Source organism: Diospyros lotus, chromosome 13, assembly GCF_014633365.1.
Source record: "Diospyros lotus cultivar Yz01 chromosome 13, ASM1463336v1, whole genome shotgun sequence".
Taxonomy (NCBI): domain Eukaryota; kingdom Viridiplantae; phylum Streptophyta; class Magnoliopsida; order Ericales; family Ebenaceae; genus Diospyros; species Diospyros lotus.
Window position 1 is genome coordinate 5,059,329 of NC_068350.1, and position 16,094 is coordinate 5,075,422.

The 16,094-nt window shown below is 34.2% G+C and overlaps 1 protein-coding gene across 1 annotated transcript; it reads right to left on the reverse strand.

The window, feature by feature from the left end:
- Positions 1 to 4,810: 4,810 nt before the first annotated feature.
- On the reverse strand, positions 4,811 to 10,229 carry LOC127789189 (sulfite exporter TauE/SafE family protein 4). Its single transcript, XM_052318003.1, has 12 exons — positions 9,805 to 10,229; positions 9,482 to 9,641; positions 9,019 to 9,219; positions 8,675 to 8,736; positions 8,383 to 8,431; positions 8,216 to 8,271; positions 8,054 to 8,140; positions 7,885 to 7,935; positions 7,536 to 7,775; positions 6,564 to 6,657; positions 5,483 to 5,623; positions 4,811 to 5,237 (listed from the first exon to the last, which is right to left on the reverse strand). Exons 1-12 carry the CDS (start codon positions 9,973 to 9,975, stop codon positions 5,155 to 5,157), a joined length of 1,395 nt encoding a protein of 464 aa, XP_052173963.1. The 5' UTR covers positions 9,976 to 10,229; the 3' UTR covers positions 4,811 to 5,154.
- Positions 10,230 to 16,094: the final 5,865 nt, after the last annotated feature.

Genomic DNA, 16,094 nt, shown 5'->3' on the forward strand with positions numbered 1-16,094 from the left:
AATTTCACGTATTATACGTACGATACATGCAATCCATACAACTCACACGTATTGAGTATGGAGTAAGTGGGGAGATTGAGTCCAGCAGAGACTTAGTTAAGTTTGTTTAATTAATTTGTCTATTTAATTAATTTGTTAATTGAATAAACCCACATGAGTTGATTTTCATGGTGGGTGGTTGTTGTTTCCTTATTTTTCAGTTTGGTCGTTATCTTTTCTTTAGACTGTAAGGCTATAAATGTAGGCGAAAGTGTAGTGAATAATTATATTGGAAATAAAACTCAAAGCTTCGTACCCTCGATCTCTTCTTTCTGCTTCTTCCTCTCCCTCTCAAAGCTTCGTTGTCTATTTATTGTATATATATACCCTCATTTATTGTTCGTTAAAGAAAGATATATATTTAACTTTTGTCTACATTTGAATAAGCTCGTTCGAATTGGTCGGCAAAGCCCATAAAGCTAAGGTCCTTAGCCCACAAATTAGTAGGTAAGGCCCATAAAGCTTGGTGCAAGAGTAGAAACCCAGTGAAGGGTATGACTCACATTGGGCTGAAGCCCATGATGAGTAATTGAATTTGTAGTGATGTACTGCAACCACTTGGTCGGGCCCATTGATAGTAACGCGACTTTTTGACGAAACCCAATTATAGGTGGCCCGAGAATTAGGGAACGCCCAAGGATGGTAACACTACAAGTGGGCCGAACGTCTAAAGCTGAAGGCTCAAGCTTGTCTGATACTTGTTCTACTTGCAAAAGGACGACAAGGCTCCATCATTTGATGAATTCTCCAGTGCTCAAATCAATCACTAATGATGCAATTATTGGATAACTAATGAAATACTCAGCTCTTACGGGGCCAATAAAAGACCAAAATTATATCACGTCAATGGTCAACTTTTAATTATTTAATTAAATTTCACCAATTATTAGTATAATATTAACACGGGCTTCGATTCGAGCCCATTCCTTTCGGATTAGACTTGAGCCCATTCTTCTGGATTAAAGTTCACTAATTGTTAAATATATATATAATAGAGAAGGCGACAGGCTGACGGCGATGGATTGGGTAACGGATTACTACAATAGAGAATAACCGTAATATAGGCAAATAAAGGACAGTGAACAACGAACGACAATGATGGCGATGGTGATGGAGATGGGTTTGGTTGGAGACAATGGTTAGAGATGGGTCCAGCAACGAACGACAGACAATAAAGAGAGTAGAGGGATGAAGAATAATAAAGATTAGAAATATCTATTTTTTTTAGGATAAATTAGATATTTTCTTAGTTAACACAAAAAATTTTTTGGAACTTATTAGTTATAGAGCATTTAAATTTTTAAATGTTGTCAAACGCTTGAAAAAATAAGTTGCGTATCTTATAAATTAATTCAATAACTTGAGATCAAACTGGTAGGTTAAATATTTTTTTATTAAAAAATAACAAAAGAAAAAGGTTACAAGTACGATCTTTTTGTAAATGAAAAAAAAAAAAGATTGAATATAAGAGTTAATCTTAAAATTTTAAAATAAAAAATATAATTAAAATAATAAATAATTTAATAAAAAATATAAAAGTAGAAAGATAAAAGACAAACTCTGATGTGCATGTACATGTGCGATCTTCACAAAAAGCAGGCCAAATCTCCATCCATGTGACTGAGAGGATGGATTTGCCGTGAAGAATCTTGCCAACGCTGTTGTCTGTCATGTCAGCCATAATTTATACACAATTTAAACTAGTCCAAATTTCCCACAAATTTGACCATATTACGTGTAAAGTTTGCATGATTGAATGAGATTATTAATTACGGGTTTGCCCAGGGGGGACGGGTGGGAATGAATGGGATCCATCCATGCCATTTCTCTTATTTTATCTCCCCAGACAAAACTTATGTTACTCGTGACAGATAATATAATTATTCTATATTATTTAATAACTAATAATAATAATACTATAATACTACATGATTAAATAACGGTTGAAGTCACACAATTAAAATAATATCATGATTGTAAAAAATAGAATTTATACTTTCAATTTAGAGATACTGTTCCTAATTCTTATAATTATGTTGCATGCTGTTATGAGTATTTCTCGCTCTACTCTTTATAGGCTGAACTTAATTCAGCGGGCCGGCCTAATCGCATAAGGTCCAGTAGATCTTGAGCTGAACTCGTTGAAGCAAGCTCACACATCGTTGAAGCCCGAGTTCGGATCACGGGGCCAAGCAAGTTCTCGAAAATTTCTCTAAATTCGTTAACCTATCAGTGCGAGCTCACAACCACGCTTCGAGCGAGCTCCCAAGGACTTTTATAGCTTATCGGCCTGGCCAATCAATTTGTATAACGAGAAAGTTATGCGCTAGAGAATAATAATAGGCTAGGGGCAGGCCCAACCTGGCCCGTCTCTCGGTCCATCTGATTGGCCCATGTTAGTCTCATCCTGACCCTTTGTAACAACATCATTACAACTGCGTTTGGGTTTCTGCGCGTTCATCTTAGATCACATCCTCATTAATGACAAATCCCATCCTCATTAATGGAGGTTCTGTCGGCACCTTGCTGTGGCATTGACGTTCTCGCCGACGCTAGGTATTTTGTCCATCTCGTGCAGATGTACTACACATGCAGAGAGACATCTTCTCTTATATATCAGCCAACTCTTTTTAGAGTTAGGATATGTTTTTTTTTCTATCCACTTACTAATACCTTGCACACTTACTTATTCGCTCATTGACTTGGGCATCGAAGTATCTTGCAAAGGAGGGCTGGCGGGTCAATAAATCATACTAGATATCCCATTTTTCTCCCTCTCAGATCCACCACACCAGTGCGGGCCAACAAATCACCGTCGACTAATTTCGAACGTCGACACATACAATATCTTGTGATACTTTATATTTTTTATTTATAATACTACTATTAGAGTAGTAAATAATAACGTTGATAAGCTTAAAATTTTAAATTTAAATCTTATGAGTAGTATCATTTTATTTATCAAAAGAAAGAAAAGATATTTTAACTTTTGAAAAGGAATAGGGTTAAAATCCCACCCAAAAATTACCACCATTTTATCTTCCTCTCCACCCAATCAAAAATGTCTTCTGCCCCCACGGGCGTAGCACGGATGGCAGTCAGGTAGCAGATTGCAGACAAGGATGCAGGTTCGAGTCATGGCAGTTGCAGTGTGGGAGTTTCATTCTCCTGTGAGAGTGACTCCTTGTGGGCACTATGCACTGTGTCTCCTACCTGATACGTCGTCGTGTATCGTGATTAGTCCCTCCCACATGCACGGAACAATGTGTGGGACCTTAAGGTGAGGGACTTCACCTTTCCCAGACAAAAAGGTCTTCTTCTTTCTTTCTTCCCTATGATAGCGACCTGAAGCTGACACCAGCGACCTTGCATATATAAGAGAGAGCCACACAATGACTTGAGATTTCTATTTTTGGACGACGTTTTCAAGTATAGCGAACTCAGAACATATATGATTTCATTCTTTTCACACCAACCTCGCAAATCCAGTGGACGACCGCATCCAAAATTATTGATATTTTTGAATGACTAGCTAGTTTGCCAAATCCGATTGTTCTCGTGATGAAATCGAATAGATCCGACAATTCTATGCTCTCTAGAGCCAGATATGGTGGCACTAGCTAGCTAGAGTCATGCTTAACAACAACTGCAGCTAGCCCACGAGTTTTTCGGCAATGAATGAGCTAACTCCTACAACTAGATTCAAGTGTTTTTCGACCGTTTTCAGGGCAACCCACCCACACACCAAGTCTACTAGCAAGTTTCATCATCTTGACACCAACTCCAGCGAGTTGTAGGCAACCAACTCCGCCCGGTTCAACGACTAATAATCGTGTTATTTTTGTTGTTTTCAGATTTTTTTTAATTTTTTAAAACGTATTTACTTTTTTATTTTTAAAAATATATTTTAAAAATTTTTAAAAAAAATTTATAAGAAAAACTCAAAATAATAAAAAATTATTTTATATATTTTTAAAATACAAAAAAAGGCTAAAAAAAATGTTTTTTCAACAATCTCAAACACAAACACTTAAAATATAAAATTAAAAATTAAAACTAAAAATTGAAATACGAACAAAATAGCTGCTAAATTTTTTAGATATTCTAACGACAAATAATTTTTTCACCCACAACATAAATTTAATATTGAATATGGATGGAAGCGTTCAGTTTTCATTTTCATTTTCTTCATAGCTCACAGCAAGATCAAATAATATTTTTAATTTTTATTTTCTTTAACATAAATGAAAATTAATGGACTGGATGGAAGGGATATGATATAATGGAATGGAATGGAAATTTTTGACAACGTTTTGAATCCGCCCTTCAACAAATCAAAGCTGCCAATGAATATATTGAGTTTTCATTTCTTAAAATAAGAATAGGAAATAATAAAAATGTATATTTGAAACATACACCTTCAATCTTTCTAGGTGGGTTCCATAACACTAGTTTTAGTGTTTTCAATATCTATCTAAATTTTTTATTAGAAGATTACTTTTTTTTTTTTTTCATTATATATGAAAAGATCACATTACCTAATATAATTTTCATAGACAATGATAGGCAATTCAATGGAGTTGTCCGACTCCATCAGACTAGGGGCTGAGTTGTATCATCCAATTTTCGTTCTTTATCCAGGTTTAAATCGATTATGGTAAAAGAGAATATTTGGGATTACGCTACGCAAAATTGAGTTTGGGGATGACAAGGAAATGAAGATAATCACTTATAGATGGTGAAATAATAGCCCAAGGAGAACCCAGAAAGGTTTAGAACAAACCTTAGGAGGCAACATCATTGAACAGAGAATACCTGAAGTGTTTTCTTAAACGACAGATCTTTGATTACACACACACACACCCAATACATTGGCAGAATCAACTGCTGCAATGAAAAGAACACAAATGAGTCGTAGGCGGTGATTTTAACGATAAGTTAACATTCACCACGGCCACTCCCTTGTAATGATGGAAACTTTCCCAGGGGTTGGACAATTAGGCATTGGCCAACACCACTTATTTTGTACGCTCATCACGCCAATTGTTTTTGCTCACTCCTACTTTGCTTCTCTTTAATTTCTACATCACAACGTATGTTCTTCACTACCTGAGATCATTGACTGCTACAAAATCCTAAAAATCCCATGAACTCGTGGTTCTGAATCATTCGGACACTTGTCTCGATGCCGATCACCCCTGTTACAGATTTTCAAACAAGAAGCAAGCAACCCATTATTAGGCAGGCATCCAGTTTATAAGGGTAAGGAATTTAAAGAATAATATAAGGCCGCATATGGAAGTAAATGAAGGGGGGGCTAGATTTCACGGAACCAACAACATGGAATGAGATAACGACTTGATATGTTATTCTTTTAAGCAAACCGTTCGGCTGCCTTTCAGTGTTGAGTGACAATGTATTGAAGATTTCAGTTTGTACTTACCCATTGTCACGGCACTGGCAAAGATGACAGCTGAGAGGATGAACACAATGAGTGAAGCTCTCTTTAGAAAAGTGATGAGTTTTCTTATGAAGAATTGCCCCCAGAAGCCGGCCAGAATTGATACTGCTGTGAGGTATAGTGCTGCATAATTGTTTTTTTATGAAGTCTAATATCAGATTCAGATTTCAATGGATTGTTTACTGTAAAATGATTGGTGAACGATAGTTCGGTAGTTATAAAGTCCCTGTTTGATTTTTTATTCAGTTTTCATTTTTTTTTTTTTTGGTGGTCAGTGACTTCTTCTCACGTGAAAAGAGAACACAGGGTCACCAACTTGAAATGGAATCCACATGAAAACACTTTCTTTTTTTTTTTTTTTTTGTGGCGTTTTCGTGTTTTACCAGTTTTTTAGACTGCATTTTCTTTGGTATTTTCAGTATGTTTTGAGTTTTTAATTTTTCAAATCACTAAAAACGTGTTTATTTTATTATTTTCAAAAATGTATTTTTAAAAATAAAAAAAATTATAATAAAAATTCAGTTATTTTGAATGTTTTCAATCAAAATAAGCTGAAAATACCAATACGCAAAAAATATATTATAATTAAAAATATAGAAAAATATGTAGTATATTATTAAGTGTATTATATATATATTATGTATAATAATATTTAATATAAAATATTATATTAAAAATAGTTAATTTTATTATTTAATAATCAAATTTATTGAATAAAATATCATAAAATATATATTTTTTAAATTCTAAAGTAAATAAGTTATTTAGTTTTTTGTTTAATAAACAATTTTTTAGAATAATAAAAAGAATGTATTTTTAAAAATCTCAAAATAGATACTTAAAATACAAAATTGAAAATGAATTCAAAACTTAAAATTTTTAAGTTTTGAAAATAAAGCATAAAATCAAACGGTATTTTATGTTTTTGTTTTCACGAAAACGAAGATAGAAAACTGAAAATTAGAACAAAATCAAACAAGGACTCATGCCAGAAGAGTACGTGAGATGTTTAGAATTACTCTTCACATTTGAAATTAAAGCAAATGCGTGAAAAAGAGCATACCATATGGAATGGGGAACCTTTTAAGGAGGTAGAACTCAACCACAGATAAGGATGCTGAAAACATCATCACAAATGTTGCTGTCGCACTAGCAACCTGTGAACGAAGCAAACAAATTTATTGAGTTCTTGATCTTTCCGAAAGAAGTAAAGAAATATTTAATTTAAGGGGGTGGATCCCCGCGCCGGGGGGAGGGCTCAACCCTCCCCCAGATCTGCCATGTGGATCTGGACCATTTGGGGACGAGATGGGCTGAAATAACCTGAGGTCAGCCCTCCTCCAGATCCGTCTCTGGATCGGCCCCTTAATTCTTTGAAAGAACAATTCAAATTAAATAATCTAGACATATATGACAGAAAATTCTATGATTGTTCTTAATTACGAAGAATTGTCTTCATACCCATTCCCCTTCAATTATCATTTTGGATGCAAAGGAACAGGTGACTAGAAAGAAACTTGAAAATTTTCAAACCACAATATATAGGTATATGCATATCTCCATCACAGCATTATGGAGAGTAATGACAAGCAATTAAATCCGTGGTCCATGGACGCTGCAAATTTCTAGTGGTCCTTTCCTTTCCATGGAATTCATTTACTTAGGAATTAATGGAGTAGATGCAACAAGAAGAATTTGAATACTATTCTATTGAGGGAAGATGCAACTTCCATCCTACTCAAACAACTGCAGGATGCAACACAAGTAGCCAAAGAGAGCATAACACTCGGAATTCCCTTGTATGTCTTGGCAACAATCGCAAGTCTTAAGTCACATCTCAGAGAATTCATGATGGGCAAATAGATTATCATTTTCATGCAAGTTAATCAGTCAGTAATCAGTATTGATGGTTAACATATGCATATTACGTTATTTAATATCTGATGTTCCACTAAATCCCGACAGTTCTACTGAAATATGCCCACGGGACACTTGGGAAGTGGCATGAAAGAGAAGTGAGAAATGATGACCATACCTGGGGGATGACACCAATCTCGAGCAGAAGCGGACCAAGAATGAATCCACCACCAGAGCCAAGGAGGCCCCCAACGGTACCTCCTAAGATGCCACATAGTGCACAGAAAGCAAGATTTATACGTGTCCATTCAAGTTTAGCCTCGCATACTGATTCTGTATTCCCAGTGATCCTCCTCTTCATGCTTTCTTTGTACAATTTGACACATTCATATCCAAACACTCCAAGTGCGACGGGGAACTGAATTAAGAACCAGAGGCTACGAGATTCAATTCCAAATTAAGAAAAAGGAAATACAGAAGACAAGGAAACAAGAAAAAGGGAAATTCAATAGCTAGAGTTGAAATACCTGTAAGCTGAAAATTAACCAGTACCATGTACTGCAAACCGCAATGTCATTCTGCACAGCAACAATACAAAAAAGTGCAATTAAAATATAAACAGACACAAATATTTTGATGCACACATGTTACTTGTGTAAAGATGTACACCTAGAAAAACATATTGAATGCACTTACCTTGATGACCTGAAGAAGTATAAAGGAAACCCATACAAGTAAAAGCACCAGAAGCCTTTTCCATCTGACGTTAAATCGTAAAACTTGCTGAAGAAAAGAGTGATTAGCATCGCTAACTAATACGACCACAATTATAGAAAAGCTAAAATAGGCTTTGCTCACCATAGGTGTTTTCTCTTCTTTGGGAACCAATGGCTCATACTCTGTATCGATTAGCACTAGAACAGGGAAAAAAACATACAGCATGAACTCTTTTGAAATAAGCACAGATAGCTTAAAAGTTCACTAATTTCATTTACGAAATTCATACTTCACAGATAATATCTTACACTCTCCGCGAGAATTAACAAAAGTTGCTTGCTGCCGTGTCATTTCTTTCTGCATTTTTTTGTCATGAAAAGAAAACAAAAAAATTAGGAATTGTTTAGTATTACTGTATATATCAATGCTACTAAATCAAATGCTTTACTTTCTCTTATTTGTACAAGAGAAAAACTTTCTTTTTCACCAGTCATTTTCCGACTAATAATTTGGAATCTTCTTTTACAAGTTGGATTAACTAAAAAGTAAATGTACAAAATCATTTCAGGTAAACATATTAAATTCGGTCCAACAGCTAACCTTCAAAATAGTCTCTTCCTTCCACATCTCGATGCCCTTAAAAAAAGACCTTAATGATGTCCCTATTAACAATATATTTAATCAAAGATTGAAAGACATTTTAACATAAAACTAGTGCAGTGTCACAGTGACATATTTAAATTGTTAAGAATCAGTAATTGAAGTCATTTGAAGTTAAAAAAAAAAAAAGCAAAGAGAAAAATAATATATCGAAGCCAGATCTTCAACAAATATCTTATGCTGAGGACGAATGACCCTGGGTTTCGTGAAAGGAGGTTGCAACTTGAAAGAGAAGGGGGAAAAAATCATAAAAGGTATCAATCATTCCAAACCAGTTGCATTACCCAAGAACAGGACGATGATCAGCACAGTGATGAGCCAATAGGGGAAGACAACACTAAGAGCCACACCAGTTGTGATGCCAACCATAAGCATAGGCTGGAATAGCAGTGCCAGATCATAATCTATGATGGGTACTTCTCTGCATGGATGAGGCACCCTTAAATTGTACCAAACTGATGATGCGGAAGCACCCATAATCATACCTGCAAGCCATACCATTACAACCAATCTTCAATCACAAGCTCCCAACAACTGAAATTTTAACCAAATAAAAAAAGGGAAAACAATTTAGTGTTAAGGACATAAATTCCTTTCACTTTTTGGTCTTATATGCTTTACCATCAAATTTGATGGTAAGAAAAGAACATTCTTTCCCTCTTAGCTATGTCGATATCATATATTTTCAGTTCTCCGGGTACCATATTAGTTTGAGAGAGAGAGAGAGAGGGAGAGAGAGAGAGGTACATTTGGAGAGAGCAGCAGCAGACTTGGTATCAAATCCAACAATTAGAGTAAGCATTGGAACAAAAATGCCTCCCCCACCTACACCACCCACCGTTCCAAAGGCTGATCCGAAGAACCCTATCAACGTTGCCACCACGATTTTCCAACTAAACTTTAACTCCTGCCACAGAAACAAAATCCGTCTAGTAAAGAACCACCTCCCACAAAATAATAAAAGAAAACAGAAAAAAATGAGTGTTTTCACCTAAACCAATAAGAATAGGCAGTAGACATATCTTGACACATCAAATGCATATTTCGTCAGAGAGAGAGAGAGAACTCACAGGCCAAACTTTTTTAGATCCATATGGGGCATGCAAGGTATTGTTTCTTCCATACAAAAGAGGCTGCGAGTATGCGATATCCACACTTGGGCGGTGACTCAAGTAAAGAACTGATAGAACAGCAATGGAAAACCCACATAAGAGATACACCACCAACCCTTTGGTAGCCATGGCTGTAACCGAGAGTCCAAGCACCACCCACCACGTTTTCTATTAATCCTTAACAGCTCTTCCCCGGGGTTACCTTCTCTTTCAAGAGCGACCGCGCAATCAAAATCAAGCAAACACTAAAAGCAAATTTTATGCACATATATAAAAAAAGGGGGAAAGCTTCATAGAGACGGAATCTCAGGCTTATATGGAATGAAATCACAGTGGTTTTCCTGTGTTAATGACGGAATCCAAGTTGGCCATCTGGACGGACTTCCACATAATTGGTGGACCTAAGTCCCCAAACATCCCAAGAATGGGTGGTAGACTGTAGATCCTGATCCACAAAAAGTCTGGCAAGGTAAAACGCCGCCTGATGGAGTGGGACCCATTGGTTTTGTCTGATATGACCTATGCCAGATCGCGACAGCTCCGTAATAAATTAATCAGAAACAATATTTGAAAGCTTAAAGTTAATACTTTCGTTAATATTTTATATATTAATATTAATATAATATAATATTAAAATATCTAAATAATATTTTTATAAATTAATTATTGCCCATTCATGAAAATTCATTTGTACAATTTTGGGTGGATCCGAAAAGAGACGTATGGAAATTTGATTTGAATGGGACTCGATGCTATATATATACAATTATTCATTGCAAGTGATGTAATTAATTTTATTCAAGTTTTTCTGCTCGAGAAACCAAGCTGCATTTTGGTACAGGCTAATATTTTCTCCTGCCGAATAAGTTAAAATTGACTTAGTTCAACATTTTCGAGGGTATATTTATATGTGTACATAAAAATACAACCCCAAAAGAAGGTTTTTTATTTTATAGCCATGGTCACATTTTCTTTGCTTATTGAGAGACATGCATGAATATGGTTAGCAAGTCAGGGAATGGATAAACAAGGATGATCCTGATTTGTTTGGGGTACACTATAAACAATCACTTTAAAATGATGCACTAATAATCCTTGTATATCTAAATCCCCTACATATTAATCAGGAAAAAAAAATCCCCTACATATTAACCAGCAACTTTATCTGGCGGTGGCGCACATATATCATTGCATACTGCTGCTTAAGAGGAAAGAGGCCATGTCTAGGACGACTTCAGAAGTATTAAGAGAGGCAGTTATGCTGATTTTTTGTTTTCTTCAAAGCTAATTAACTCCTCAAAAATAAAAATTTAAAAATAATGGAACCCAACTTTTTTTTTTTTCACATAAAGTCTTTTATTGTAGTACAACTGCAGTACAAAGCCACTGGAAACAAATACTGGTTTCCCTACAGAAAATCTAAGTTAAAAAGCTAAGACTAATCCGTCCATGGAAGTTGGAGATTTGACAAGCTACACTTCATCAAAGGAAGTCATCATGAAATCAAGAAATAGAGGTTCAGCTTCCAATGCCAAGTTTTCAATAATGGGTTTTTGAAAAATAAAAGTGTCAATCATACTTAATCATACTTAAGTCTGATTTGAGTATACCAAGTACTCTTTTCATCGTCTAATCATTTTGATCATGAAGGAAAATGTTCCAGGCAGTTCTGCAGCTTCCAGAACCTGAAACCAAATACTCTTCCCAAACCGGTTTTCAATTTCTTCTATCTATTCTTTTAATATCCATCTAAACTACACACCCATAAATAAAATAAAATAACATAAAATATTTGAATTTGTGTTTAGAAAGAGATTGCAAAGTGTGTGATGTTTCAGTAAACAACTTCGTTCTAAGTAATAAACACAGCTTCTTTCTGTGAGGCAGATTGGACGTCATCCATGATGCGACCATCACGTGGTCAAGAAGGTATAGCTGGTCGAGCTCAAAGGTACCTTAACCTATTCAACAGATGTAGTCTTCGCTCTTCAGTGACCACCAACACTAACTCTTTGTTTTCCAGCCTTTAAATGAAGATTCGGGGTTCTTAATGGACTGGGAATATTGTGACAGCTAGCACATAATTAGATCGATTATTCTTTCCATTACTGTATTGGCTGCCGGATCTACTTGCACAACTCCTTGCAAATAATCTTTTGCAGGTAGGTAGACTGTAGCCATATCTGTCAACTTCAAAGCAATATTCCTTTCATAAAATACTATAAATTAATAAGATCCTGGTATATTTTGGCTATACAAATATATAAAAATATATATATATATATATATTATTTTTTATCATAGCCTCGGATCCTTAAATTTTTTTTCCCACAAATTACGTTGTTAAAATGCTCCCAAAAATAAACCCTACCAACTCAATCCAACAAAAAAAAGAGGTTTTTCATCAAATTAGGTCGCCATATATATATTATTTATATTTGGGATTTATATATTGACATTTTTTTATTTAAGGCAACTAAAATAGTTCTTTTGTTAAATAAAAAAGGCAGAACCTAAAAACAAGTAAAAAAAAACTACAGAAGTTCTCTAAAAAAGAAATCTTTACAAGTACAATCGTACAACTAACAAATGCGATTATTTACCACCAAATTCATAGCCAAGGTGGTAAGGGAATCGAATCTTAAACACAAAACTTACTTATGGAAAGTAAATCGTGATCACAGTGCGGGTTGTGAGGCTACCACTATACATGTTGGTGGGGTTAGGGTGATTGATTTGCCTTCTTGACAGTACCTATGATTCAAAAGAGACATTCTCTAGTAACAAATGGCCTTTATAATCATGCTTAGAGATAGTTGCTATACTAATTGTCTCACCTCTGGTTTTTTTTTTTCTCATTAAAAAAAACTTGTTCATTTTTTGTTGTTAGATCGTGAGGGACTCATCAGCGTCACCTCAAGGAAGAGATTGTCAACTCCAATTAACATAACCAACTTCATCTCCAAAAATAGGGTCACAACTAAATCTTGGGCATCAAGGTTAAAATAAAACAGGAGTCTAAATCCCAATATTTAGCCATTATAATCATAATTTTTGATATTCTGGATAAGCAACAACCATCAAAATGCTAAATAAACCACCCTAGATATTTAACTGTGAGATTTTGAAACAATATTCAAAATGCTTGTACCGTGATCATCAAGGTTTCACTAGTTTTTTATTTGCATTCCATAAACAAAAACCAAAACCATTCCAGGTGAGCATTTATATTACTTTAGTGTAAACTAACAAACACCGAGTAAATGGTAAAAATCCTTATATTTCACAAGTAGAAGGGAAACTGACCAGATGGTATATTTGCATCCAGATGCAAATGAACTTAATTAGCTTGTTTAAAGTCATTACGAACCACTAACGTAGGTCAGCATCGTTTCGAATTTTTAGCAAAATTAGAGTTCCTCTTCTCCCGGCGTCAACACTAACCTTACCACGCGGAGAGCGTTCTCAATTATTCTAGTCTTACCAAACTCAACCAAGACATTTCATCAAACAACCACAGGCCATTACATGTGCGCACCTAACAGACGTCTGAAATTCGTTTCGTAGTGCTTTGCGCCAAAATCAAGAAATTTCAAGCTGTTGAAAGAGACAACAGGAACAGTACCGTGGAAAAATAATAACAATCAGGAAGGGGAAAAGAAACGAACTTAAACGTAAAAGAGAAGAAGAAGAAGAAGAAGAAGAGTCGCACCGTTTCGCATTGATGATCAGGCTAGTTTGGGAGAATGCGATCGAACTCTCTCGTCTGTTCCTTCTAGCTATGAAGCTTCTGCACGCAGAGCGGAGAAGACGTACGACAGGAGACGGTGAATTTTTGGGGATCGGAGAGCGGTTTCTTCCTGCTGGAAACCGTTCCCTTTCACGAAGCATTTATTCATTTTAGATTTTAAAAGGAAAAATATAATATAATTATAATTATATTTCATTTTTCTTGCAAACAGTCGTGATTAGATCAGATGTGCTGCTTGGGAGGATTTTTGAAAACACTTTTTGATAATTTAAATAAAAAATATCTTTTAGAGTGTTGTATTGAAGAAAATAGTTTTTAATATTCAATAAATCAATTAATTAAAATGTAACCGCCCTCAAGTAAATTTAAAAATTCACTAAACTCTGCTATCACTGTCCATATTAATACAAGAGACTTGTAAAAGCTGCAAAAGACGAACATGCTTCCTCGGGAGAAACCAAAGGAATTGGTCAAATAGGATTAATTTTACCAATAATTACTCCGTTTCGTATTTTGTTATTATTTAATCATTAAATTTTAAAATATTACCTCTAAATTATTAATATTTTAAAATTATTACTGATTAGTCACTAAACTTTAAAATTGTACCTATTAGTCACTAATATTTCAAAACTATTTATCATCTATCACTCGTGTACTTAAATTTCAGTGACTAACGAGTGATGGATAACAAACGATTTTAAAATATTAATGATTAGCAGATAACATTTGGAAGTTCAGTGACTAAACAGTAATAATTTCGAAATATTAGTGACTAATAAGTAATATTTCAAAATTTAGTGACTAAATAATAATAAAATACAAAATTGAGTGATTATTGATATAATTAATCCGATGAAATATAACTATTACCACGTTCTTTTTTTTTTGTTTTTTCCCTTTTTTTTATAATCTAAATTTGACTTGATTAATCTTAGGAACCAACTGTCTTCCTCTCGATTTGTCCATTAAATAATTTTAAATGTAATTATAATTTATACACATACAAAATAAGACATTTAATTTACATCTTCATATAAAATAAATATCACCATAAAAATTTAATTCTTTTAACACTTTTTATAAAACTTCACGTGCTTTATTGTTAGGCATGCCGTGGAAGCTATCACGACCCTTTTTGCACAATAGAAGCTACCATGATCATTTTTTTTTTTTTTTTAGATTATGCGCTATTATTTGTCTCCCATCGAATCCACTCTGAGGTCATTACGAGAGCGGTAAATTAAGAATGTATTTGAGTGATCATGATTGTTTTTTATTTTTTGAAACTATATTTATTGACGCTTATTAAGGCTCACTCCTAAAAAAATAATTTTTTTTTTGCTTCTCCCGAAAACCAATCCCGCATTAACTAACAGTCTTCACCATGATTTTACAAACCCCCCGCCACCCAGCTATGCCCCTGGCAACACCACGGCCCTGTTAGCTTTTACAAGAAATGGGGATGCGTCTGCCTGCCCCCATCCCCACATCCTCCAGCCTTCTCATTCCCGCGTCAGCCATTGTCGTTAGGTATATTGTATTTAAGATTGTCTAATTTAAAATTCAAAAGTTATTATTTAAATACAGTACTCTTGTCAGCAGCATTTAAATCTGGATCTAAATATTTCCCTTTTTAAAAACAATTAAAGAATATAAAATGATACTACACGTACGATAACAATTTTAAATGATAAAATTTAAAATATCTTTATTAAAACACAACCCAGTCCTCGCCCCAGTAGGAAGGAACCTCTTAGGTAGTAAATTTTTTGCTCTATGAATACTGAACATTAATTTTTGTTACAATTTAATCACTCTTTTTAATTTTTTTATTAAATTTTATTTGATTTATATTAAGTTAATTTTTATTAATAAAATCAGATAAAATATTAAAAGATGAATTATGTTATAGTAAAAGAAATTGGGGACATTTTAATAGCTTTTGGTGATAAAAACTAGTTATTATTTACAGGTCAAGAGATAAGATTATATATTTTTAATTATAAAATAACGTTTAATAATATTTTAATTTAGTGCAGGTTAAGTATGCTCTTTATTGTCAATAATAAACCCAGGTACTAAACAACAACGTACTCATTGTAAAAACTAAATTGTAAGGAAAGAACTCAAAATAATAACTAGAAGCTCACAAGAGAATTTTTTTTATTAACAAAGGAGATGGTTAATTATGGAGGCTATGAGAGGCATTGATATATATAAAGAAATATTTCATCTAGTTTGGTGTGTCTTTCAAATGAAGGTGCATGGGGTCTTTTATAAACTAACAAAGAAGTGAACTATATATATTCTTTGACATTTTAAAATTCAAAACTAAATTCCATAATTAAATTGGGAGAAATCTAGGGTTCATTTGTGCCGCAATGTGTCGGCAGCTTCACTCTTTTCAACTTTTATTATTTCCTTAAAAATAGATTGGACGTTGGGGTCAGCAGAACAATAATTCTGGACATCTTCACATAGGTCTCGTTAGAAC

Bases quoted from the DNA above. Each gene is read 5' to 3' on its own strand.
- LOC127789189 (XM_052318003.1), bottom strand. From the start codon at position 9,975: ATGGCTACCAAAGGGTTGGTGGTGTATCTCTTATGTGGGTTTTCCATT. The intron at 7,936-8,053 runs GTAAGTGCATTC...GTTGCTGTGCAG, and splicing joins TACTTCTTCAGGTCATCAAG to AATGACATTGCGGTTTGCAG. The intron at 5,624-6,563 runs GTATGCTCTTTT...ACAATTATGCAG, and splicing joins AAGGTTCCCCATTCCATATG to CACTATACCTCACAGCAGTA.